At 45.1% G+C, this 27,277-nt stretch overlaps 2 protein-coding genes across 2 annotated transcripts; one reads left to right on the top strand and one right to left on the bottom strand.

Annotated features, from left to right (window-relative positions):
• Nucleotides 1-1,307: 1,307 nt before the first annotated feature.
• On the top strand, nt 1,308-6,498 carry LOC115401432 (sestrin-1-like). The gene is made up of 9 exons (XM_030109608.1): nt 1,308-1,573; nt 2,327-2,392; nt 2,490-2,690; nt 2,785-2,967; nt 3,206-3,442; nt 3,606-3,860; nt 3,950-4,140; nt 4,234-4,378; nt 4,477-6,498. Exons 1-9 carry the CDS (start codon nt 1,472-1,474, stop codon nt 4,561-4,563), a joined length of 1,467 nt encoding a protein of 488 aa, XP_029965468.1. The 5' UTR covers nt 1,308-1,471; the 3' UTR covers nt 4,564-6,498.
• Nucleotides 6,499-7,331: 833 nt separating this feature from the next.
• armc2 (armadillo repeat containing 2) lies at nt 7,332-21,999 on the bottom strand. The gene is made up of 18 exons (XM_030109610.1): nt 21,831-21,999; nt 20,461-20,684; nt 20,302-20,374; nt 19,897-20,062; nt 19,300-19,426; nt 16,865-16,932; nt 16,131-16,238; nt 15,043-15,227; nt 14,816-14,918; nt 14,454-14,668; nt 13,694-13,839; nt 12,880-12,979; nt 11,587-11,905; nt 10,436-10,558; nt 10,124-10,237; nt 9,821-9,953; nt 8,730-8,884; nt 7,332-8,605 (listed from the first exon to the last, which is right to left on the bottom strand). The coding sequence occupies exons 2-18, from the start codon at nt 20,667-20,669 to the stop codon at nt 8,472-8,474; spliced, it is 2,478 nt and encodes an 825-aa protein (XP_029965470.1). The 5' UTR covers nt 20,670-20,684; nt 21,831-21,999; the 3' UTR covers nt 7,332-8,471.
• Nucleotides 22,000-27,277: the final 5,278 nt, after the last annotated feature.

Below are 27,277 nucleotides of genomic sequence, written 5' to 3'. Positions count from 1 at the left end.
CAGCTCGCTGCAGCAAAGATGAACTGAGTCAGTGATTAACCGATTCTAGAACTTCGACAATCAAGTCGACTGTGCGGCTTTCACCCTCATAAACGAGTCTTTGTGGAGACTCAGAAAAACAAGCCTTTTGATTTTTCCTTGGGAAAATTCTTAGTTTGAAATCTCATGACACACAAAGGTGTGTCTTTGTGTGTGGTTATGTGCACGCGTGTGTGTGTGCACACACTGACCAGTTAATGGAAGCTTTTGTCATGTGGTTGCAAACAATCTGAAACAGAGCACCTAGCATACATATGTTGCTCCAGGAAATGTAAAAATATGAAAATTCAGGTTAGGAGCACTCCTAAAGACCTGTGTCCTGATCATGCTCTGAAACTGTGTCAGACAAAAACAAGGCGATTTCTTTATTGCCTTATAAATTTTTAGGTTCACTGTCGTTCAAACCTGAGTAATTATTGACGCCATGACCTCCGCTGCATTATAAAACCAGTTGCACCTCGCCAGGTCCACTGAGCATGTTATTGTCAGTCTGGGACAAACAAAGCCATAAGAGCTGCCTTTCTTATCTCTGCTTCCTCCTGGCTTTTAAAGGGCTCCTTGAGCCTGGGCTGATTGGGCGGAGGAATGACATATTTCTGTGGTCTGATAGGCTGCGGTGGAGACCTGCTAACTGAAGGGAGCTGTTGTTGCAGCAGGTCCTGCAGCAATCCGCCTCTCTGTGTGCAGATGCTGATCTTTGCACAGTGGACCCTCGCCTCTGTTTTCCACTGTCGGGCTGGGGGGCTCAGTTTGCACCCCCTCAGACCTTTTTTCCACCTCCAGTGCAGTTAGGTGGACTTTTACCATGCACGTAAGAGTGAATGCACGTTGCAAAGAGCAACACAGATAAGATTTTTTTTTTTTGTCTTCTTCATCGTCTTCTGCATACACAGGCCATTGTTGCAGAGAACTCTGAACTCCTCCTGCAGAGTGGTTTGTCCTCATTATAATGAAAGGCAAACGTGAGTGGCGGTGCGTGTGCAGTCACCTCTAATTGACTGCTTCCACACAGAGAATAATGCCCCGCACAAAACTCAATCATGATCAATGGCAGCGGGGAACAAAAGAAGCAGAGAGAAGTGGTGATGTTTTCTTAGAGGGGGGATTGTTCTTCCAGCTCACGTTTATGGCCCCCCCTCTCTCCTCACGCGGTGCCCCGCCCCCGCGCGCTCCTCGCGCGCCCATTGGCCGCCGCCGGGCTGTTTTCGCGCCGCGATTGGCCGCCGCGGCGCGTCAATCGCACGAGCCCCGACTTATTTACCGAATGTATGAGCGGAGGAGGACGGTATTCTGCTGCGGTCCTGCAACAGCTGACTGCCCGAGCACTCTGCCCAGTGCCTCCAGGAACAAAGGGGAGAAGGACTGCCACCCGAAATAAATGTTAATAAAACCGCGAGCTGCTTAAAGGAGCAGGGCGCCGCGAGGACACGACATGAGGCACGCAGTCGCACCGACAGAAAACGTGGAAAATAATTGTTTGGCAGTGACAGAGCTTTTAAAGATATGCACCCATTGTGAACGGCTGAGCAAAAAGGTAAGGGACACAAAAAACACACTCGGAGGGCAAAGTGTCGTCTGGCTGTTTCCTCTAACAGTGTGGATTTAAATGCACCGTGTCATGCGTCGATAGTTATAAAAAGACAGTTTTTTTTTATTCTTCTTCTTCTTGTGAATAAACAAGCTGCAGTGCAGTCTTTTGTCCAGACTTGTTTTCGAGGCTCAGCAGCCTGTGGTCACCGAAAGAAATCCTCTCGTCTTTTCACACGACTTATTTTTTTTTCTCTTTCTTTTGTCAGCTTTTTAAACGGCTTCTGTCGTCGGTGACACATTTCGGGATTTGACTTTTAGCTGGTGTCACTTGTGAATAATCGGCGCTTGAGAGCCGTTCATTCAATCCGCTTCATTGTGCGCTGCGGGACGGTGTCCGCGAGGGGACATGTCCCGACAAGCAGCGGAAAGTTACCGGGCTCTGTGAAGACAGGGGCCTTTTTTTTAATTTTTTTTAATTCTATTGGGTTTTAATATTCTATGAGGGCGAAATGTCGAGCTGGATGTGTGTGCGAGTGAGTGTCTCATTAATTATGAACGATCAGAGTTTAATTCTGATTTTGCTCCTCAGTTCATCGCTCGTACAAATGACTCGAGTTTTCTCAGATATCTCATGTCATCCCCTGATTTTTATCTGACGGAGTGATTTCTAGCACAGAACGGTTTAAATCTTTCCTGGCTTTCACGTGGAAGTTAAAACTCTCTCTCTTATTTATTTTTTTTTTTTTTTGTAATACAGGACTTGGGAGTAAGGATCCCAAGACCTCTGGGCAACGGACCAAGCAGATTTATCCCTGAAAAAGAGGTATGAGGCCATTTATAATCTCTGCTCTGTTACAACACATTCTTTTCAGGGTCTAAGTTCCTTCTTTTTTTTCTTCTTCTTCTTGTTTTTTTTAAAGATTCTTCAAGTAAGTAAAGTGGACGCCCGGACACAGTCAATATTTGAGGATGCGTTTGCAGCCCTCGGTCGTCTGGACAATATTTCCCTCGTGATGGGCTTCCACCCTCAGTACCTGGAGAGTTTTCTCCGGACGCAGCACTACCTGCTGCAGATGGACGGACCCCTGGCTTTGCACTACCGACACTACATCGGCATCATGGTAGGGGGCCGCCGCGTCCAGCCCGAGAGCTCTGTAAACGGCAAGTCAGATCTCATGTCCAGGCGTTAAATGTCTCTGTGACGCGACTTCGCAGGCGGCAGCTCGGCACCAGTGTTCCTACCTGGTCAACCTGCACGTGAACGACTTCCTCCAGGTCGGCGGCGATCCCAAGTGGCTGAACGGCCTGGACGAAGCCCCGCACAAGCTGCAGCAGCTCGGAGAGCTCAACAAAATCCTGGCCCACCGGCCCTGGCTCCTCACCAAGGAACACATCGAGGTGAGGGGGACGGGGCGTTTCGGATGCGGCGGGGGGAAGACGTGTGACGTAACCGGCTGAGATCATGGGTGGAGGCCGGAGTGTAGCTGCAGCTGTAGCGCCAGCGAGGGGCGAGTGGATGGAGAGTGAAAGGGGAAAACAAAACCAGATTCCAGGATAAAAAACATATTCCCCCTCGTCTGAAAGGTTGCGATGCTGAAGTCACGGCTTGGCAGTAACGAGCGTCTTTCCTTCTCAGGGCCTTCTGAAGGCCGAGGAGCACAGCTGGTCGCTGGCGGAGCTCATCCACGCTGTGGTCCTCCTCACGCACTACCACTCCCTCGCCTCCTTCACCTTCGGCTGCGGCATCGCGCCCGAGATCCACTGCGACGGCGGACACACGTTCAGACCCCCCTCCCTCAGCCAGTACTGCGTGTGTGACATCGCCAACGGCAACGGCCACGCTAATCATCACGACGACCTGCTCGGCAACCAGGTGAGTGCTGACTGTGTGTGTGCGTAGGAGGGATTTCTTATGAGTGTGAGAGAGTTAAACCCGGGAAGTAATCGCTGCTTTTAGGATTCTGGTTTCCAATTGAAGATCCTCCACTCGTAGGACTTCTAATCTAAAACAGACGTGCGCCGTTTTGCGTCTGCAGGACATATGTGGCGAGGTGGAGGTGCTGATGGAGAGGATGAAGCAGCTGCAGGAGTGCCGCGACGACGAGGAGGCCAGCCAGGAGGAGATGGCCACTCGCTTCGAGCGGGAGAAGACCGAGAGCATGCTGGTGGTCACGGCGGAGGACGAGGAGTGCGTCCCCTCCAGGGACATCTCCCGTCACTTCGAGGACCCCAGCTACGGCTACAAGGACTTCTCCAGGAGGGGGGAGCACGTGCCCACGTTCAGAGCGCAGGTAGAGACGGGGGGAGACGGGACGCCGGGTTTGTCCGAGCCGCCTGCGCCGAACGTGACTGATCTTGATCCGTTTGTCCCTCGTGCCAGGATTACAGCTGGGAGGACCACGGCTTCTCTCTGGTCAACCGGCTGTATCCCGACGTCGGTCAGATGCTGGACGAGAAGTTCCAGATGGCCTACAACCTCACCTACAACACCATGGCCACGCACAAGGATGTGGACACCAGCATGCTGCGCAGGGCCATCTGGAACTACATCCACTGCATGTTTGGCATCAGGTAGGTCAGCAGACACCGTCCTGCACAGATTGAAAAGAATTTTTTCCTGGTGTGGTCTCCTTGTTCTGAACACGGCTCCTCTCTGCTCCCCAGGTATGACGACTATGATTACGGGGAGATAAACCAGCTGCTGGACCGTAGCTTTAAGATCTATATTAAGACTATGGTGTGTAGTCCAGAGAAGACCACCAAACGAATGTATGAGAGTTTCTGGAGGCAGTTTCAGCACTCCGAGAAGGTGAGAACAAAGTCCCGATTCTTATCCGTCTACTCTGTGACGTCCTTTTTTGTAGATTCAGTGTTCTGAAGGCGTGTTTCTCTGCTTTCACCCCGCAGGTCCACGTTAATCTGCTTCTTATGGAAGCGCGGATGCAAGCAGAACTGTTATACGCTCTGAGAGCGATCACCCGCTACATGACATGAAGTGCTTTTGGCGTTGTTTTTTTTTTTTTTTTTTTTTTTTTTTCCGTTGTCTTTTTACTGTCGTTCTTTCTCGTTATGGGACACTCAAAAAAAAAATAGAAAAAAAATCAAAGGGGGGGATTTGAGGGAAGAGAGGCCCTGGGTTGTGACTGAACTTGTTGTTTGGATGTTCAGAAGAGGATCAGAACAAACGGAAAGAAAGAAAATAAACCGGCTCCCGGCAGAAAACTCATCTCAAACTACAAGCGGATGATGCACAGACTCCGGTTTGTGTTGCCATGCAGTGCCAAAACTGACCAAGAGAGGGCAGGCCGGGAGAGGCTCCTGCCGGGCCTGAGCACTGACACCACAGGCATCCAGGACTACGTTTCAGTATTCCAGCATGCAGCACGTCGGTTGCCAATCTCTTCTGCTCGGTGGCAGAGCGACGACCCCGAGAACCTCCCCCCCCCCCCGGAATGAAAGCTGTGCAGTCTGCATATCGATCCTGTCATCACTGTTCTGTTTAGTTTCTTTAATGTCTTTTTATTGCTTTTTGTATCACAAGAAGTGGACGTTGTTGTTGTTGTTGGTGATGTTGATGTGGTCACTGTCGGTGGTAACTGGAGACGAACGCATTAACTTTTTGGGCAGTGTTGTTTTTTGTTTTTTTTTTTGTTTTTGTTTGTTTTCAACGTGTGCCTGAACTATCCAGCACAGTGTGCATAACGTGCTGATGCTGCTGCTCCCATGTTGTATTCAGGGGGTCATATTGACCCCACCTCAAACACCCCCCCCACCCCCCACCCCACCCAATTCCACCCCAACCCCATTAACATAAGCCCCTGTCCATTTAGAAATTCACTGCATTACCTCCCCTCCACTCTTCCCTCTTTTGTCCCTGCCCCTCATCCCCAAATCTCAAATGTCAATGTAAGCTAATCCGAGGAGAGAAGTGGAGGAAAACTCAAAAGAACACTGTCTGAGCCCGTTTTGGTTTTTTTTGAGTCGGACTGTATCTGTGTGAATGTGTTCATGATGACTGAGGAATGGCTGTTTGTGTGCATTTCAAAGAAATGACCGAGAGGAAAAAGTTTTTTGGAATTTCACGTGTCAAAAAGATTAAAAAAAAAAAAAAAAAAAGACAAACAAACAAAAAAAAAAGCGAGGCACTTTGAAGGAAAGACTTCTTGCTTCTGCTGTAGCTCTGTTATTGTGAGGTAACTATCATTTGTTGTTGTTGTTGATGATGATGTCTTTATTTTCTGGTAATGGAAATGCAAAAAAGAAAAAAAACAATGAAAAAAAAGAAGAAAAGCTAATCAAAAAGAAAGTTAGAAACCAGGTTTTCCAGGAGGGATTTGCTTCCGGTTGCCCTAACCACACCGTATCTGTCTTCCGCTTATCCCAGCCGCCTGGTCGCCCTAACACTTTTCAAAGCTTTGGATTGTGAATTTTACCAGTAAACAAATACCTCTTGTTTTTTTTTTTTTTTTCAATGAAACGTTTAAGAAGTGCTCTTTCGTGAGCAGAGACTCTTTTCAGGGCTGCTCGGGGGTCCGGCAGCCCCACGCAGGGCCGACAGCGGGCGATTAGCTTTCGAACGCAAAATGTTGTAGCTGTGCTTTTTTTTTTTTTTTTTTCTCCTCTGGGGAAGTCTAACCAGTGCAAAAGCAGCTTTTTTTCTTAAAAGAAAAAAATTTAAACAGAGGTGTGAAATCCTCCTGTTTTCTTTTTTTTTTTTGTTTACTAAAATCAGTAAAGTACTGCATTCTTCTAACGGTGGATGGGGAGAATCAAGAAGTGAAGACTGAGCAGGAGGAGGAGGAGATACAGGAATGGTACATTTGGAAGTGGTTTGAGAAGAATTGGAGGCTTTTTCTTTTTCAAACTTCTGACTGATGTCAGTTACTGACACTTTTTATATTAAAAAAAATCATTAAAATGATGGAAAAAAAATAAAGTATAATAAGGAATTGTTGTGTATCATTGGTAGTTTTCTCCTATAACAACTTCAATCTTATTGCTTGGTGGAAGAGACTGTAGGAGATGGGGCGAGACCAGCACAATTCAGGAACCAAGGAGTCACAGCACACTCGCCATCAGCTCACTTCTCACTGATCGGTTGCACAAAAAATAAGACGTCAAAGATCCCAGGTTGATTCGTAAGTGTACGCTGGTGCTGTTATGCAAAAAGACGTGAGTTTCTCCAGCTCGGCTGAAGCTGAACTCGGCGATGGTTAATGTTAATTTTACTGTCTGCGTATCAGGGAGCCAGGCATCGGTCCCTTTCTGTTTCCGTGGCGTGGTCGAGAGTGAAGCTTCTCTTTGCTCCTGGACGGCATTCAGGAGGAGATAAGATGAAGGGGGGGGGGGGGGATTTCCTGCAGGACGCCTTACCTCACTGTCCCGTCTGACTCCTGTGTCACACCTCACCGGGGAAAAAATGTGTCACTTTCCAGATGAGGCCGGTCACCAGTTCAAACTTCAGGTTCTTTCCCATTTAAGGCCACAGAAGCCTGCTGTTTTGTTTTGTTTTTTCCTCTCCAATACACAGATCACCAGCAGATCCTCAGTGTTATCCCCGCTGACCAATCGCCTCACATGTCGGTGGCTTGCAAAATATAGGCAAACTGTTTTTCATTTCACCAGTGGGAATTCTGTGCTCAGAACAAGTTTTGTTGTCAGCTCTGGCTGAAGAGCTGTTTAGGGATTTACTTTTTACAAAAAAAAAACTTGGACTTGTCTTGTGGTTGTTTAAGGTCACTACTGTGTGAAAACTGGGGAGAATGACACCGGGGGTTTTTACATTAAGTGCCGTTTCTGATTTTTTTTTTTTTTTTTCCGATGTAATAATGATGTGATTTTGAAATGCTGTACTTTAGGCTATTTGGTGTAACTTGTAAGCACTGCCTGGCCCCATATCTGTGTAATAATAAAGGCTTTGAGAAGCAAAAAAAAAAACAACCTTTTTTTGGATTTTATTCTTTTGAGTTTCATTAAGGTCAAACTCCACACAATTAAAGACTTTCTTATGAGGTAAATTCCAAGTTGGCAAACAGCTTTAAAGACTGCAGTATCATAAAAGTGTCTTTCGAATATAGTGTTTGTACAGCGCAAGTCAGTTATATAAACATGCTTGGAGCGTGAGTAAAGAACATTTAAAGATATCCAAGGATGAATTTTTATGGGACTGAAAATTAAAGTGCTTGATAAGATTCGGAACAACAATTAAAAAAAAAAAGGTCCACAACAGAGGTCACCACAACATGTCAGTGTAACTTGAACAGCAGAGCGGCCCAGTTGATACACTGGATGACCCCTTCCTGCCACACCCAGAATTCTAAGCAGGGTGCCCAACAGTCGAGGTCAAGCCTCATAAACAAAAAACAAATAAGGCTCCTGGTAATAAGACACATAGTGGCTGATTGGAGACATGAAAGCAGCAGATCAGGTTCAAACAGAGCACTGAAAACATCTAGATGTTCACATTCTCCCATGTTTCTCTTACAGTTCAATTCAAGTTTCCATTCGACATAACTACCTGTATTTTTCGCTCAAATTGAAATCTGTTGTCTTCGCCGTGAATCCGTGTGCAGGCTGTAGAAGCGGCTGTGAAAACGTTTGTAACCTCATCCTCTGTGAAAAACAGCAGCTGCAGCCTGCTTCGGGCGCGCCGTCATGAGGAGGCAGAGCGGCGGCTGCTGGGAGCAGACTGATCATATTCAGAGGATTATAGTGCAGGAGGTGGCTAATGAGCTTCTGTGGGAATTCACAGGCTTTTTTTTTTTCTGCTTCTGCTGCTCATCTAGAAGTCTCTCCGAGCTGATATGAATCCAGGCTGGCCGCATGAGGTGTGTGTGAAAAAAGCAAAACAACAACTTGAAACTGAAAAATATGTGCAACTCAAAGCTTAAACTTCATGTGTATTAAGGGATGGAGTCTGCAGTCTGGAGTAGTTTCATCAGTTTTTGAGCAACAGGTAGAAAGTGTGTCTCCCAGCATGCTTTGTGTTGACCCCTGGCATCTTCGCTCTCTATCCACTTCACAGCCTCCTCTTCATCTACAGAACCAGTTGAGAAGAAAGGACAGAAGGCAGTGAGAGAGCTTCGATATGTTTTCAACAATATGAATGATAAAGTGTTTTCTCCCTCCTTTGTTATGTAAGTATTCGTAACAACACCGACCTGCGTACACAACGAGGACGTCCAGCAGTGAGTCCCGGTCACGAGGGTCCAACACATCCCCCGAACCGCTGCCAGTCAGGTTCCACAAGGCCTGGCAGACCCGGCCCGCCAGCTGCCAATCGCCTGGCCCCAAGTCTCTGAGGCAGTCCACCAGCCTGGCCACACACACACACACACACACACACACACACACACACACACACACACACACACACACACACACACACACACTCACATCATATGACTGAAAGGGTTTCACATGACCGTCAGGTCTGAAAATATTAGCTTCACTTCAGTGGCCGTACATCTGAAAGAGAGAGGGGATTTTAGTAGACAGAGGAGACTCAGTCGGAACCTAGTCTGAAAAAAAAATCATACTTATTAATGGAATAATTACTAATATAGTAATGGAAAGCACGAGGATTAGCAGTTATTTAAGACGATAAGCAGCCTGAGTTCTTCAGTAAGACCAGGATTACTAAAAATTTTAAAGAAATGTCCCTGTCTTCACCAAAAACATGTTTGCATGTTTATTTTAGTTTGAGAAGTGTGTTAACACCTGAGTGTGTTAACTCTGCTCTCATGGTTGTTTGCTTAACGAGAAGCTAAAGCAAGTTTATACGCTGCAAACTTTCACTTTGAGTTTGTCTCTAATAGTCTGGATATAAAAACAAGTGAAACCCTTTTTGTTGACACACTTTGGGAGTTTCTATGGATCGATGGGTTTGCTTTTGTTTCTGTCACAGAAAATCTCACACACACACACACACACACACACACACTAACATTCACACCCACAGCCAATGTCAAAGTGAAGAATCAACCTCAAACATGTGTTCAGACTGTGGGAGGAAACCCAGGTACATATGCAAACTCAACATGATGAATTCATGTAGTCAACACTAAATATGCTGAAATTTACTTTGTAAGAGAAAAAAAACAGCCTGCGTGATAAAGTGCATGTCCTTTAATATGATTTTGTGACTTTATTGTACATTTTTGGGTCATCGACATGTTGCAGCTGTTGTTTTGATTTAGTGGCAGTGTGTAATTATGTTCATTGTGTTTAGCTGATATTCAGAGGTCTTTACTTGGCGGCGGCCCCCTCCTGTGAGAGGCAGGCCCTGCTGGGAGGGTCCACAGCCAGGTTGATGAGGACCCCACAGGCCGAGAAACACACGTCGGTGCTCTTTGAGTCGAGCAGCGCCACCATGAACAGATGCACTGAGGAGGAGGAGAGAGAGAGAGAGAAAGGTGAAGGAGTGAGGCCGACTGAGGAGCTGCGAACAGCTGAGTCAGCAGGATTCTTCACACTGACCGCACTGATCCTACACAACACAACAGAGGAAGGGCCCCAGGAGCGTGTGAACCTCTTATCCGGGACTGATAAGTACCTTTGTTTTGCATCATGAAGTCCCTCACATTCTTGGCCTGCGACAGGTTTCCGTAGACCCGGGTGGCCTCGAGCATGGCCTCCGGGCTGGAGCTGAGCATCAACTTCAGCATCACTGAAAATAAATGAGGGGAGAGGTTAGCACAGTTCAAAATGCCCTGTAACTCTCTGTGTCTGCATTTTACTTTTCTGTTATAGATTTAAAACTACTCTGTGATTGCTATCCTGGCATTACTTCAGAGAAAGCCAGTGTTTTCAGTGTCACTTGGGTCAAAGCGCTTTTCCAGACCAGCTTTAAGCTCTTTGGTCTCACACTTTGCGATGGGGACTCCGTCGCGGCTGATCAGAGAGCGTTCCTCCTTGTAGAAGGACAGGTTGTTGATGGTTGCGGCCACGTTTACCAGGAGCTCCTCGCTCTCCTGCGCTGACCTCAGCTCTGTAGACAAACACACACGCGAGAGACGTTGGATTATTGAAATGAAGCATCCAAACTGTGCTCAAACACTCCGTTATGGAAAGTGAATGTATAACAAACAACTGGTGCATCCAAGAGCTCGGCATGAACCCCCAAGACATGATCAGAATATCTCTGGTTAATGTTCTGTTGTCGGCAGCTTGGTCATGAGGTGGCACACACACCCACACACACACACACACACACACACACACACGGGTCACAGTGACCTGCTCCAAGCAGCTATGAAACTGTGAGCTGCTTGGAAGCAGAGCAGGTTCCTGATATAGCAGCAGCTTGTCGTGTGCTCGGTCGTAAATCGCTGATATTGTGGTTGCGCCGTGGAGCGGTGCCTCGCGTCGCACTGGATTTTTGCTTCTGATTCTGCCAGGAAATGCTCAGTCGCTGCAACAGTTTGTAATGGAAAGTGGCCCGCCGAGCCACGAGGCTGATCAAAACAGGACATCAGTCAGCCAGACCTGCTCCCTCGTCCGTGTTGCTCATTTTCTTTCCCCGTGGTTTTCGTACTGTATTACTGCCGTCTCTGAATCTTTGCCCTCTGTCTTGTTTATCTGCTCCTCTCTCCCAAATGCCAGAAGGTGCGTGTGGGTGGCGGAGAGCGGGGCAGAAAGTATCAGTTCAACCTGTTCTGAAACACACGCAAACCACGGCGGCTGTGAGATGTGACAGAACATCCTGCTGCTATTGCAAAGCGTTTCGGTCTGTGAGACAAAAACACACACACACAAAAAAAAAAAAAAAAAAAAAAAAAAACCCAAGAGGATGTGCCGCATGTCGAGAATAAAACACGGAGACAGACGACGAGCGCGGTTTCCAGTCATGTTTTTTGTTCCCAGCACACGGGAAGTGGCTGGGTTCCTCCAATATGGCTGCCGGGCCTATAAAGCACCATACAGCTATTTTTAACCTTCTCCTTTTCACACACTGCCTTCTTACATCGGCGGCCTTGTAGCAAAAATGAGAAGCTACTGCTTCCAGCGCGCCCTCACCCAGTGTTTCCATCAGCAGCTGGACGCAGGCTGCGTCTGCAGCCAGTGATGGGCCTACAGTTGGGTGGATGCACATGTTCGCCAGCAGTCTGACCAGCTTCACCAGCACGTCCTCGGCCTCCTGTGCAGATGCGGCACGAGCGGGAGCCCCACGGCGGGAAAGGCCGTCCTTCTGCACGGGCGCCTCTCTCTGCTGGTAGTGTCTGTAGAGCTGGATCAGCGTGTCCACACACCCGTCGCACTGGAAGAGCTGCTGCCGAGGCTCGTCGCTCTTCGCGGCGAGATTTCCCAGGGTGAAGAGAAGGCGCACGACAAGGTCCTGTGGAAGAGCGGATTAATGGAGGGGAGATGGGCACTCACTCTAAAGCAGGAACAGATTCTGAATGAAAACTCTACATAGAAATGTCACCACCTTGAACCAGGGATCTTCTCACTGTGAGGGAGGAGAGTCAATCACTACACCACTGTGCGGCCAAACTGTGCTGAAATATCTTATGGCATCATGGACAGTTCAGAAAAATCCATTTCTTTAACTTAAAACAAGAAATACCCTGTTTTGTTTATGATCTACAGATCCAACCAACAACTCATTTCTCATTTTTGTTATTTTGCTGCATATCCGCTTATAGAAATGTATAATTCCATAATATAATGAACTGCGACTACCGGATCTGCAGCTGACATTAATGTCACCCTGGAATCCAGTCGTATATCTGGAGATCATGTATTGGTGTCAGTGGGTGTGAGGACAGGACGGGTTGTTCCAGAACCACGGGCTCATTGCATGTCTCAGTATAGAGTGAGTGTGTGTGTGTGTGTGTGTGTGTGTGTGTGTGTGTGTGTGTGTGTGTGTGTGTGTGTGTGTGTGTGTGTGTGTGTGTATTTGTAGGCGTGGGTGCTTGTTTGATGACACGTGTCATTTATAGGTCCGATTGCCAAGGGTTCGTCCTTTCTTTGCAGCTCCCCCTCCTCCTACCCCCCAACTCTGTGTCACCTCTATTAACCCAGGCTCACCTCTGTATTTTTTCCTTCTCCCTCCTCCCGCCCACCCTCCTTCTTTCCTTGACTTACCGAGCCCTTCCTGGGATGATTAAATGTCAAAACAAAATCCACACAGCAGAAACAGAGAGGCCGATGGGACATGTAGATAGACACGACGCCCCATCAATGTGTTTAGACTTCAAGTGCATAAACAACCGATGCTGAGAGCACACATGGCTCTCATGGCTGCTTTTCACTTCTTGTATAGACACAAAGACTCCGAAAAAACAGAAGGGAGGATGGTGTACTCACCTGCTTTTGGTGATGTTTGCTCAGCAGTTCTAAAAATAGCTGGTAGCAGTCGGGGGTCTGAGCCAGAGCCAGGCGGCACTCGGAGTAAGAGGAGAGTTTACTGAGCGAGAGAGAAGGAAATACCAGTGAGAAGCCCACTAACAGCCTGCTCTGCCAGGATGACTAAATACGGTGCTGTTAAAACAACAACCTGGTGGAATTTGCACTTCTTCTGTGATATTTAGCAAACTAATATATGTGGCAGAGCAGGACAAAACTGGAAAGAGAGAAAGGTGGTGACTCATTTAGGTTACACTCTTTCTGTGCTGGTATGTCAGTCGTTGATGTTGAGCCTCTGTTGACAAGAGCACACCTGTTAAATATTGCAGCACAAGCGCTTGTTCAAGGACTAACATATAGAATTTCAACCACAGGTCTCAAACTGAACCCAGTTTAGTGTGAAAACACCCATGACACTGTAGCTACTCTTGTGCTTGTCTTCAGGTCTGGTTGGTTTTTGCATTGCTTGACTGTTAGTGGTACGATGTGTTTGGGAATGGGTGGACTCTGCTTTTAGTTGTTTTTTTGTTTTTTAATGGGAAATCATTATTATCACTTTTTGTTATTTGAATTTCCAGAAATGTGCATTTTCTGAACTTCTTAGTTTTATCTTTTTTGTATACAATATTTTATGGAGGAAAAATAAAAAAGAGCAGAATCAAAGGAACACGGAGTGACTGTAAAAGACAATCATTCCCTGCAATTGTGTGTTATGATCTAGAATGCAACAGAGACTATAAGTGTTAATAACTATATAAAATGTCATGTGCTATACCTGAAAATCCTGGAAATATTGGTGCAGATGTCTTGGTCTTCACAATGTTGACGGAGCACAGTGCACAGCAATGACAATATGGAGAAAGAGACAAAGAGCGGCCGGGAATCAGGGTGATCGGCAAGATTCCTCAGGGTGGCGGTCAGCTGGGAGAGAGAAAAAGAGAGAAAAATGCCAAAGAAAGAGACCACAGATTGAGTTACTGAGCACACATGCTCTTTCTACCTTAACAGAATGTATTTGGGACAGAGCTGCATGTCAGGGTTGTGTTGGCTGGCACACAACGTCGGTAATTCGCTTGTTAGGGTTGGCTGGCGGCCTGCACAGGACGCTATACAGCAGGGTGACCGGAAACTTTTCACTCCTGAAATAAATCATTCTATCACAAGAGGGAAATGGTCATTTTCAACACGCAGCAGCAGTGGAAGTTTTGAAAAGTCACAGTACGTCCCTGGGACGGTGAATTGTATCAGATATCCAATATGACTCAGAGTGTTTGCACAGGACAGATTGTGGGATTTACAGCAATCACTTTGTGAGACGCGAGGCAGGGCGTGTTTAGCTCCGGAGTGCTCTGGTGAGGAGAGAACATTATGTACATGGAACAGCTCATATAACACAAACACAAATGTTTGTGTGATGGTGGGGAAATATACACCAGCACTGAAGTAGCAAGTGATTGTTGATGGAATTTTATATGAGCATCAATCACTGTGAGCTCCGGCGAGCATCGCTCAGGAGGATTGGATTTGTGACACACCTGCACCAGGATGTGTCCCGATATCGTGAGGAGCGTGTCTTCTACAGCGCAGAGCTTCTGGAGGAGTTTCTGAGTCACGCCGATGCAGTTTTTTTCCAGCAAGAGTCTGAGGAGGACTGAGTTTCCTGAGAGAAACTTTAGTGTACCAACACAGTACAGCAGGGCCTCTCCAGATGAGGACACTTCCTCCCTGCTCAGCACGTCCAGCAACAAATCTAAACACAGAACCACAATGTCAACCAGTGGTACAATCTGAAAAGGATTTTTGGTATTGAATATTGGTAAAAACACAATAAAACTGATCAAATATAACCTAGAAATAACCATATTGAGGAACGTAAAGCAGTCAAAAGCTGAACTACCAATGATGGAGTTCCTCTGGAAGAAGATGTCGTTGTTTTCACTTCGGCTGATCTGGAAGACGAGCTTACAGATGTTGAGGAGGTTGTTTTCACTGACACACAACTGGAGAAAAACAAAAGCAAAGTGCTGCTGAATGCTTTGTGGCTGAAACTGTTTTTTTTTTTTTTTTTTTTTTGCAGACGTGCCGGCACTCTCTCGCACGCCTGCGAGCTCACAGACGACTCACGGCGAGGCAAAGCTTGGCGACGTGAAGGTTGAGCTGGACGGAGTTGAGGTCGATGAGGCGGAACAGCGCTCGGAGTATCCCTGACCTCCTCTTACAGCGTCGGCCGAGCATGTCCGCTTCTGCCAGGGCGCCGTGGAGACGGTCACATAAATCACACAGGCGGTCGACGGAGCCCTCAGAAACGCCTGGAAATGACGCAAAGCACATACACTGCGAAGAAATTCTCTAATGTACGGGGACAGACTCTCAGAAACTACCAAAGAAAGCAAACATTCCTAAATGAAAACACCCACTGTGTGTGTTGGCGAGTTGTGTTAGACATACATAGAGATGAGTGATGTTTTGTGCATGTTGTGGTGTGTGTGTGTGTGTGTGTGAAATGCACAAGCTTGAGTGTATGAGCCATATGGGAACAGAAGGCTCAATTTTCAACATCAATATTACATTTGTCAGCAGAAAATTAGCATCAGCCTTCCTCCTCCAAGAACCAGCTCTGCCGCTCAGACGGTCGAACGCCGGAGAACAATCCTGCAACAGGCAGCTTCCCTCTTGACGCAGAGGAAGAAAAAAGGGTGGAGTCTTTTCCTTGTTTTTGAGGTAAAATAAACGTTTTCCCTGCATAAATAACAGGGTTTGGCCATTTTCTTAAAAAAAGGCTGGATGCAGTCTCGCACTCAACACTTCACTGCAATTTCTCACAGAATCTGAAGGGTGTTTTATGCATGAGCCAGAAGGCTCTCGGTACAATAAATATTTAATATTTATCTTTCAAATGAATTTTCCATTAAATTTGCAGAGTGCTAAAATATTTACAGCCATAGATTTCATTTCTTGGCTGTCAGACTGCAGTTTTAGGCTAAGACAATTCTGACTATAGGCCAAACATAACACTATTTTGTTTTTTCTTTCTTCGGAGGGTGAAATAACAGCGCTTCGAGATTCCATGCATAACAATCCACCACTGTTTCAGATGGTGCTGGTGAAATTGAATGTCAGAAGAGGTGCTAATTACAGAGGCTTGGCTCTAATAAAACTGTTAGAAAATGTGATGCTTTTTTGGAGTTCTCTTGTTGCTTTAGCCACAGTACCTGCAGCCTCACTTTCTAGCTGTTGAAGAAGAGGCACGATTGAATCATTCCACACGAGTGAATCTGGATCCTTGTCTGTGCTTGTGGCCTTTTCTCCATACCCCCGGCCTGAAATGTGACAGAGAGACTCGCAGTTAGCCAATTACCACCTTAAAAACTCCGGAGAGGCAAAGCAAGGTTCAGAAGTTCACTGCCCTAAAATAAAACAGCAGGAAGTCTGATGGCACAGTATAAGGTCACCATCCACAGCTCGACTTCCGCCGAGTTACCTCTTCCGTCTGTGTCTGCATGTGGGTATGTGAGAGTGTGCATGTGCAATAAAAACACGTTTGCATGTGTGTTTGTTCATGCAAATGCGGGCCGTGCATCTTCTTTTTGCAGAGAATTTGCATACGGTACTGCTTGTTCAACGTGATGCAGGAAACTGTGGTCGCACACACCAACAGCCCCCTCGGCTATTGGCTCCATCAACAGAGCCTCGATCAAGGTTTGACACTGAACTAGTATTGTTCACATAGAGGAGGAGAGAGCTGTGTCTGCATTGCTGATTAAAAACATTTATCAGCTCAAGACTAAACATTCTATTTTATATTGGGCATATATATGTATTCATCTGACCTTAGGGACCTGTGAGCAGATAAGTTGACTGTGATAGAGGAAAACTTGGAACGTTTGCAGATCTAAATTTGGTATAGAAAGTATAGTTTGTTTTCTTTGAGTGTATCTCAACAAACCTGTTTCCTGCTCCACTCTGCAGTCTGTGGGTCGTCCCTCTGAGTCAACACTGCTCTGTGCTATTGTGCTGCAGGTACAAAGACACACAAAACACTTAGCTGTTGAACTCAGTAGCCACAAAAACACAAAGATTCTGGTTATTTATACATGTCGTCTTAGGAAATGGAAACAAACATGAGAGAAAAAGCGTCTATATTCAATGTACACATGAGACCAATCATATCTATGCAAAGCCGCTGACTTTGAAATGTGTCACAGTGAAGGGCAGTGTATTTCCCACCACAAGCCACTAGATGTCACTGCTGCAGCAGAGGAAGAGGTGCAGCTATTCTTGTGCATAGGCAAAATACATGCAAGTGTGTGTGTTTGTGTGTGTGCGTGTGTGCTCATCCTCAAGAACTATGGCCTGAAGCTTTGCGAGCAGTCTTGGTAAAGCTGTTCATGCTCTGTCACCGCGAGCTGTCTCTCTCTCTCTCTCTCTTTCTCTCTCTCTCACCACAGCCTCTCTGCAGTAACATAACATGTTAAAGAGGAACCTGCCCGGCTGTGTCGTGGCTTGCCCCCCATGCGTGTCACTCCTAAATCTCGCTCCCTGCATTTCAAGTCTGCACAACTCCGCTGACACGCAACAATATTGACGGCAGTGAATTCTACGAAATGTGACAGGTGGTGTGTCTTGTGACTAATTACTACATGACCAGCTGTGAAAATAATTCCCATTAAAAACAGATGAACATGTTGAGTCATGCGTATCACTTCTGCAAATGCCAATTCACGACACAAACCACGCAGTTATTCAAACAGAACCTTAACTCTGAAGATTAATTCTTCCATGGCTGCAACTAATGTGGGAATTTTACATAACATTAGTTTTTTGATGTTGGTAATAAAGTCGGAGCATGAGCACCGTTGCGAGCAGCGAGTGTTGGCCGAAGAATGTTGCAGCGGGCGTCAGAAGGCTTTTACTCTGTGTGATAGCATTAAGAGTCTGATAATAAGGCCTCTTTGTATGATTCCGCATTCTCCGAGACATGACCTCATCCCCATCTCCGCACTGGCCAGTGCACTGCAACCACAATCCGCGCTCGCTGCCAGCCTTGCCCAGATGGGCATCCAAATCTAATAGAGAGCCATTTGGAGCTATAGAGCTTTGGCTTATTGGAGAAAAAGGACCTAGTGTATGTGTAATCTCTCCTATCTTTATATCTCATCCAACTCATCATGTTAATCTGTCATGTTGTGTCTGTTTCCATTTGCAGTTATTGTGCTTCTGCTTTGGCTCTGGTGTCCAATGAAGCCTTTATTTAGCTCCCTGCACTTCAAAATACCCAGACCTGACTCTGGTCATGAGGGGAAATTTAAAAGCGCATCCTTTTTAATGATGAAGGGACCACAGTGCGGCCACCTGGGATTTTTCTTTCTCAGCAACAAGTCGTACGAACACGGCACGGTAGCTCTGCTTGTGAGGCAGGAGTCTGCGCTGTGGGCAGCAGCCCAGATTTCCTGTAAAAGTGTTTTATGGCCCACCCCCTCCTCAGCAGCCCCAGCTGCTCCACCGGATCGATAGGCGGATGGATTGTAACGACAGCCCCTGACCTCCTGCCCAGAGTTATGCCCCTCCTGCTGACACCCGGCTGATGAGGTCGGCAGAAAGAAGCCCGGCTTTTTAGCTTCGCCACACCGTGGAAGTGTAAAAGCTGACACATGATTGCGATGAGGGATGGAGGCCGTTTCGTTTTCGCGTGAAGCGCGCCAAGACGCTGGATTCAACTGTGGCCATGATAAACTGTACGATAAAAAGCAGGACGGCTCACAGAGGGGCCGAGTGTCCCCAGGCGAAGAATCTGTTCTGTCCAATTTGTGACACGATTTCTGGAGTAACTAATTTCATATGTGTATCTATGTGTGAGTATATGAGAAGGTGTATTATTATCATTTATTGACAATAGAAGTTGCATTTTTTAATACTTCAGGTGACCATACTTCAAATATAATATCAACAGAATAATGAAGCAAACAAAATTCTAAAACCTTGATCATTTATTCTCAGTACAAATGTATCTAAATGTACAACTCCATGAAGGGGAGCCTGGTAGCTCTGTCACATTTAAACCATATCAGCCATTTGTGGCTTCAGTTTCACTGCACAGCGCAGTGTTAGTTATGAGCAGCATTAACAAAGAGCATTGAAAAAAAAAATCAGTGAATATGGCAATGGAGAGGCTTGATAGCAGGGAGTAAAAGGGAGAAGAGTTCCATGAAAGGCGCAATCAACTCCATCCAGTAATGGCTACCCTTGCAATCTTGTAAGCCAATAAATCTTGGACTCATTGTCACACTGTCGCTGCGGTCAAAGCGAGGGAGCAGGAGAGGGTGGGAGGGCAGGGAGTGAGGGACAGATCCTGCAAGTCAAGCAGACGAACAAAAAGCATACCTTTCACTGGCCGCTCTCCGAGGGTCAGGTTTGAGAGGGCCGTGGTGAACTGTGGCGTGGGCTTCACTGGAGAGCTGCTTGGCTGACACCGGCTTTTGTCCTGCAGCTGAATTTAATCTCTCTCGAACTGAAAGCAGTGAAAAGATGTGGCAAGAAGTTCTTCATTGGTTATGGCTCCACGCTGTGGCACAGATTCTACTTCTCTTCATCAGTGTCCATGCACAGAGGAGAGAATTCAGTCGACCTCCATTATTTGTCGTATTGCTCTAAACTGCGGAGCGATTTAGCAGGAAAAGGTTTGTGAACCACTCTCCACTCTCCCTACCACAGAGAATGTAAATCAGGTAAAATGTCAGCATGTGAATGGCTCCATTCATTTCCCTTAGAGAAAACGGGTTCAGCAATAATGTCTGCATGGAAGAGTCGCAGTGATGAGATCAATGCTGTGAGCTTTTCTTTCTACATTTTGTAACTGTATAGCTTGCAGTGTGTCTTCTGTTATGGGCATTTTAGTGAAACATAACTTCTTTTTTGGACTTGCATATAACTTACTAAAAGGTTTTTTTCTTGTTTTTTTCATTTGTTTTCCATCCTCACCCTCTTTGTGTCCTTCCACAGGTGATAATGTAGAGACAGATGCAGCCTTAAGGAGGCGTGCCCGTGCTCGTGTCTGCCCCTTTCTTCCCTCCGCCGGGGCAGAAGGAGGTTTGGGAAAGGCCTTGAGTGGATCCTCTGCATTGCACAGGACTGGAAACTTCGGCTTCTGGTGTAAACAAATTACCAGATCAGGATTGTTGAAGAGAGAGAATCACATCTCTTTTAGCGTACTGCTTGCTGCTGCTCCAGTCTCTGACATACTATAAATTAGAACTCTGATCCCAGTTAAACGGTAAACAGATGACCTTTCATCTTCTGACGCCAACAGTTTGCTGGAACACAGACACGCCTCATACAGACACATAATCTATACAACTGTTTTATATTTGCATGTTCATGTCTTACATGGCCCAGAGGTGAGAGGCGAATCCCTGAACCCGGCCTGGAGTCTGGCGCGTCAAAATTTTGAGAATGAAGACTGCAAAGTGGACGACAGCTCCTTACTGCACTTTATCTCACATCTGAAAGGCCTTCAGATTGATGAAGGTGGAATCTGTGGCAAACCTGAAGGCAGATGGAGGCCTGTTGTCACGTTCTACACGAATGGAGTTTCTCCCAAATAGATGCCTCTGTCCATCGCTGGGGGTGAAAGGTCGATGGGTGGACTGAACTCGCAGAGACTGTCTGGCCTCACGGACGATCTCCGCGCTGGTTTTCCTCAGAGGGTTGCGTCGTGGGATGAAAGGGCTGCAAACCTCACGTTTATTCTCCATAGAGGCCTGTTAGGCCTTAGAAACACAAAACACCATATAATGCACAATATTTGCAATAAATGATGCTCTCATGCACTGTCCATTCACGATCAGCAAATTCAAAATGGTAGGATTTTAATTTTGAAAGAAATTTTGATACCTTCATAAAAACACAGTTGATTGACAGCCCTGATTATTTCACACCTGGTGGCCACAAGGTAGAAGAGAGGAGCAGAAATATCAAGAAGAAAGTTACCAGGAAGCTGATGTGAAAAAAGTGCTGTTATTTGAAAGCGCAAAAACATGTCCATTGAAAAATGTTTGCATTTATCACAAATCACATCATTGTTGTAATTTTCAACATTATCACATATTCTAAATTCACCAAATGTTGTGCAGTGCATCTTTGATGCTGTTTTTTTCAGTTACTTATATAATCTTATGTAGAACATAAGAAAAACAATACCCATGCAAAGTCAGTAAAATGTCACTTTCAATACTTGATGTCAGACTTAAAATAGCATGTCATTGATTGTATGGTTGTCTCAGATGTGACTGTATTAATATTTCAGACAGTTATAATAATAAATACAATTATAAGTGGGATAAATACATTTTTGTACAAGGTTTTGTAAATTGTATCATATTTTGAGGTAATTTTACATGCTTTGATCTGCAAATAAACAAAAAAATCAGATGAGCATAGTGTAACAAACTCAATAATGCATTATATTTAAGCATGAGACTGTTTATTGAAAGCCCACCCAGACAGCACGTATACCACAACGCTCTGACACTTTAATGCAGGCTCATTTTGGATGAAAGTGATGAGATAAAATGAAAATAGTTATATTTTATGGTTATTTAACTGGTACAATGAGACCAACAGAACCATTTGTTTTTATGAATGACTGAAAGAAATTCCTCTGCGCGTTCACGCTCCGTCTCCATGGTGACCAAAACACGCTGCAATGGCAGCTTACAAAACAAGCACAAGAAACAAAATAACCCTGGCGAGGAGCAGAGGGGACTTGGGATCCTATTTACTCATGTAAACCCGGTTCGGGCACGTTATATTTACCGCTTTACGTTGAATTTACCAAAGTGAGAGGCGCTCAGAAACAGACTGGAAACCGGGGTTTGAATAAGATCAAATCTGTAGAAATGGAAGAACAAACTCACCTTTTACGGTTCAGTGCGGGTGAAATATATCACTGCAGATGTTCGAGTGGTTTCACCGGGAAAACAAAACTCACGACACTTGAAACTTGTGGAAAATTGAAGTTTAGGAGCACACAGTAATCCGGTCTGTTGACATCCCGTGCACGAGCTTCCGTGAACGCGACACGGTGACGCGCATTTCATTTGTTAGGAGAGCTAAAACGGACTTGAATATAGAGCAGAAATGTGACGATAAATTCAATATTTTAGTAGTTTGTGTTTGTCGAATTTCATAGATCACGCATATTAATGCATAATAAATTGCAAAGTTAAAAAACAAATTAAGCTTAATCAGATATGTTTAACTGGGTTTGATAAAACTGTGTAATAAAATAAAAAAAACACAAAAAAACACAATACAAGCTTTCGAAGATATTTTATCTATTCCATACTGGAATCGTCTTTTTTTTTTTTTTTTTTTTTTTTTTTTTGCTGTCTTCCGTTTGCATCCACCACTTCCGGTCATTAACTTGGACAAACAAGGTGAGTGTTTACGCATTGCTTTTAACTTTCCTGCTAATATTTTTAGTAACACGTGGTTCACTTTGGACCGTACTGAGTGACACTTTAACTGTAACAACTTCCTGTAAATCTGCCAAGTGCTCTGAATCTACCTGTGTGAAAGAGAAGCGTGTTCGCCTAAAAAATGTAACACTGGCATACTTAATCTTACAGGGAGGAAAAAAAAATTACACAATAGGTGGTTTCAATTTTATTATCTTATTTATATTTACACCTATGTTTTTTGCTGCAAACTACTGTAGTCTTTGTCAGACAATGTTTACGTGTTTTGGAATTAATCTTTAGAATTATTGACTTCCATAAATATTTAAAAACCATCTAAACATCGGAGATAAATGTAATAGTCAAACACAGTCAATAGGAAACGCTTATGATGATTGCAGGAAAGTTATTTTTGTCTGACTGTAACTTGCTGAAACTGTCCGTCCAATATTTAGCTGTTTTGGGGTTCAGTTATGGATGCTGCACAAAATAGACACAAAACTGATTTATCAAATATGATGGCAATGCCTATTTTTATTTTGTATAAGGATGTTTTCAGTTCTAAAGTAATGTAGGACGCCATGTGATGCAACCATACTGAAGTTGACTGCAATATAAACTGTTTTACTACTACACTGAATTTATCATGCAGCCTGTTTAATGCCATACATGGTCATGAGTCGAACCTCGCCCACAGAAACATATGGATAATTTATTGTCAGATCACACTGTTTATGTTGTTATTAATACCTTTAAAACTTGTGTAAAGTATCATTTCTCTTAAAAAATGCCAACAGACTGATGTGGTGACATAACAGTAACTATACAGCTCTGTTACATCCTCAACAGATCAATCAAACTTTATTTATATAGCAGCTTCGCTGATGTTGACACAATTTATCGGACTTCACAGACCAGACAACACGTACAACAAAGAAAATACATTAAAAATGCTCTGTAAATGATAAAATTACCTTCAGGCAATTATGGAATAAGGTAGGAATACATGTGATGATGTTAAAAAAACAGAACAGAAGACATTAAGTGAACACATTAAATGAGTAAGTCTGAGTAATGTTTTGTACTTGTGGTGAATCCAAAAGCCGTGGTTTTATAAAGTGGCAAACCTGAGTGGGAAGGTGGATCCAATCAAACAGCAGATTTTACATTTCACACTATCCCCGTGGAGCACGAGTCACTGGCACTGCATTATTAAAGCTCGAACACATATATTGTCTGTCCTAATGTCCCAGAGTTATGACTAAATAGTCACGATTACCACTGATGTCTGTTCTGTGTGCTCAAGGTTTCCGGCATTTGTAAAGTCACAACAATATGTGGCACTTTGGAAAAGTGCTTGTTTTTTATTTCAGTCAGTGCAACTGATTGATGCAGGAAACAAGTGATTCTGCATTTGATTTAAGCAACAACATGAACCATGAACCGTAAAAATGATGCAGAAGAAACCGTTTTCAGATGCCTATTGCCTCACGTAATGATGAAATCTTGTCATGATATTTTAGGAAAGTACAAATCAGTGGTGTAAAGAATATGTCCACTTCATTTTAAATTCTTTTATGAAGAAATACATGGCTTTGACTGAATTTAGAAGTGTAGATGATACAAATAGTAAATGATTTATGATTTTGAAATGTGCTCCAACCTCACTGAGTGAGTTGTAGCATTTAACACTTTAAATAAGTTCTTTCCTTCTATTCAGATAACTTTCTGTCGGCCACTCAGATACTTCAGATTGAAGTGTGTCTATAATCCCGTGAGCAGGGACTCTTGTTTTACTGAAATATCATTTTCAGCATCACAGAGCAGAGTGTCAATAAAATCAAAACAATGTATTCTGTAGCGGAGGCTTCATTTTCTCTTTACTGCACCGAACACAAGTTAAGTTTTCTGAAAACACTGATCTATAAACGACGTGTTTACAGTGAAAATAAATCGCACTTTGACATTGCAGCAACTAAGAAATTACACTCAAATTTTTCTATTTCAGAGAGATATTTACCGTCAAAAACAATTTGGTGTCACCGCCCCGGTGAGGATTTGCCCGCCATTTTGTAGTTACACAACGTACTTAAAAAAAAAAAAAAAAAAAGAAGTCAACCAAAATGGCTGCAGTCTTGCGCCGTCTACGTCAGTAAGAGTTTGGTTCCTGAAATTCGGTCGTGGATGCAACAGCGTTCTCCGAGTGGATCATTACAGAACATGTCTGTTTCTAAAAAACAAAACAAAACAAAACAACAACAGTGAAGTTGGACAGGAGAGGAGAAATCCAGGTGGTTCTTCCTCTGTCCGTTCCAGCCGCTCCATCCCTCTCCAAGCTTCATTTACTGCATTTCAAGCGTCAGCGAAAAGCAGAAGTAGGATCTGATCAATATTCATAGGTAGATTCGAGAGTTCAGGACCGCGACGTGATGCCGAAGTTCATTCATTCACACCGGCGATCCGCTGCCGTTCCCTTTAAACCGTCTGAATGGGCTGACCACTTCCCAGACCAATCAGGTCCGCCTGGATTTCCACATTCATCCACTCGCAAACCTTCTCCCTGTGGCTTTCTGTTTTTTTTGCACAGTGAAATATACATGCGAACAATCTTGTGAGTCTCTGGTTGGATTTAAATAGCCTTACATGCTTCAGTCTCTTGGATACAGTGAAGCGGATTGGCTGGGAGTGCAAACTGGGCATGTCCAATCACAGGGCATCACCACGGACCTCAGCAGCCAATGGGAGGAAGGAGATGGCCTCTGTGATTTCATTGTCACTATGGGAGGGGGGGGCAGCGTGCTGCCAGGACAGTTGACACTCACATGCTAAGTAGTGGACTCTGTTATGGTGAGAGTGTATGTGTTTGAGATAACCTGTGGAGCCGGGGGAGCGTTTCCACGGAGAGCAGAGCGCCAGGCGGGGTCTGGAGCTGGAGCTGCTCCCAGTCCCATGCAAATGAACCTCAGAGTGCACATACGTCACTGCCGCCGGCGCCGCTCACGTCACGCCGGTGAATGGACGGCTTCATCCGTGAGAGCCACCGTCCTGCTTGAAGGTGGCGCGTCTCCATGGCGACCAGCTCCATCTCTGACCAGGAGCTGGGCCCGACGGCGAGCACTCAGCTCCCAGGACAGGAGCGTCTTTACCGTCCATTCAGTCCCGATTTGACCTCTAAGCAGAGTCACTTCTTCTGTCCATCTGTTCCAGTTTTCATCCTTTAACCCATTTCACCGCAGGCTTGTGTTTCTGTCCTTCATACCCCACGTTTTTCACAGTGCTTGGTCAGTACAGCTTTTTGACAAACAGGCATTTTATAACTAGCTGAAACTTGCTATTTTCCCGACTTGATATTTAAACGCGAGTAGCATTTGAATGTATCCCTTGTACTTTGTTTTTGTTGATTTCCTAACTCTCTCAATCAGGAGTTATTCAAACTTGAGATAAACAAAAACATAGTAGCCCTAATAAGCCAAGATTCTCTTGAGCTTTGACTCAGTCAGCTGAAGGAGGGTGACGAACTGCTTTATGTCTTCGTGCATGACGGGAACCTCTCGGTGACCTCCTCCCCTACCTCTTATCTGTGGCTGTATTTTTTTTCTGATGGGCACTTTTCTAACTCTCAGCGAACTTTTCCCGCAGTGCGGTGGAGTTTTTAACGAGCCGGCAGGATGCTGTTGGGACATGACATAAATTAGCAGTGAGCTGTTGGGCTTCGCTCTTCGTCAGCAGCTTACTTGTTGCTGACAGACTTGCGATATGCACACTGTTAGAGTAACTTCTTTTTTTTTTTTAATTTAGTAGTTTTTGGTGATAGTTCCTCTTTGTATTTTATGGCAATTAAATAGATGGCGGGCAAACTTTTCCCCCCCTTTCTTTTACTTAATCAGTACTGGCTGTCAATTTGTTCAAGTCGGAGTGACGGAGTGAAATACAGAAACGTTTCGTCTCGTGCAATGCGTAGTCTTAACTTGGCGATAATTTGCCTCGGCAGGGGATTTATTTTAAATGTCAGGCAGTCCAGATTTATGTCGCGGGGTTGAGGCGTCTCTCCACACTCTCCTGTCTGAAACAGAAGTGGGCGCCGAGCCAGACGAGAGCAGGCCGACGGCGTTCGGCAGACACTCACACAAGGCAGACGTGCGGGGCAGACAGTCGCCGTCTTATCTGTCATCTCTCTTTGTGTGCGCGGAAAATGGGATATCTCATGTGAGCACACTTGTGTTACGCATATAGGGGCTTTTTGAGGAGTGTCACTCAGTCGCTGATGTCTTTTAAGAGCTTTTGGAGCTTGAAAGGACGGCTGACATTTTGGGGGGGATACACACTTATCTGCTTCCTTGCCAACAATTAGATAAGAGGATGCATACCACTCATACGCCTCTCTTAAATAGACACGTAGGTGCTGTTATTGGGCAGATCTTTAATTCTGAGAATATGAAGGAAATCATTTTATGCGATCGCATTTTCCAGTAGATCCGTAAAGGAAACAGGTTTCCAGATTACCATCACCCTGACGCATCTCTTTTTGTATGCTAATCCGAATGCAGGTGACTCTGCCTCTGCTGAACCTGTTCCTGTATCTATGAATATATATGTGGGTGTGAATCCTAACCTCCCAAAGCGTTTTTCCCCAAGGCCATCTGACCACATGAAAACATCCTCAAATACACGTTTACCGACCCCCACCCCACCTCCCAGGTTTGATTTTTTAGAAATGGGAGGGAAATAAAGTGCGCATCAAGGTCTGCAATCGGCAAGCTTACAATAGGCTTTTCAGAACGAGCACACAAGAGGGCTGGTGAAGGCCGTGGCGCACGCTTCACTCTTTTACAGACTCTGTTCTTTTTCAGGCTCTGAATCGTTTATCAGGGACACACTCCTGTGAGTTGCAGTGTGTGCCCTTT

The sequence above is a fragment of the Salarias fasciatus genome, chromosome 15 (assembly GCF_902148845.1).
Source record: "Salarias fasciatus chromosome 15, fSalaFa1.1, whole genome shotgun sequence".
Classification (NCBI taxonomy): domain Eukaryota; kingdom Metazoa; phylum Chordata; class Actinopteri; order Blenniiformes; family Blenniidae; genus Salarias; species Salarias fasciatus.
The sequence above is the reverse complement of the archived record's forward strand: the minus strand, read 5'-3'. Positions and strand labels throughout refer to the sequence as shown.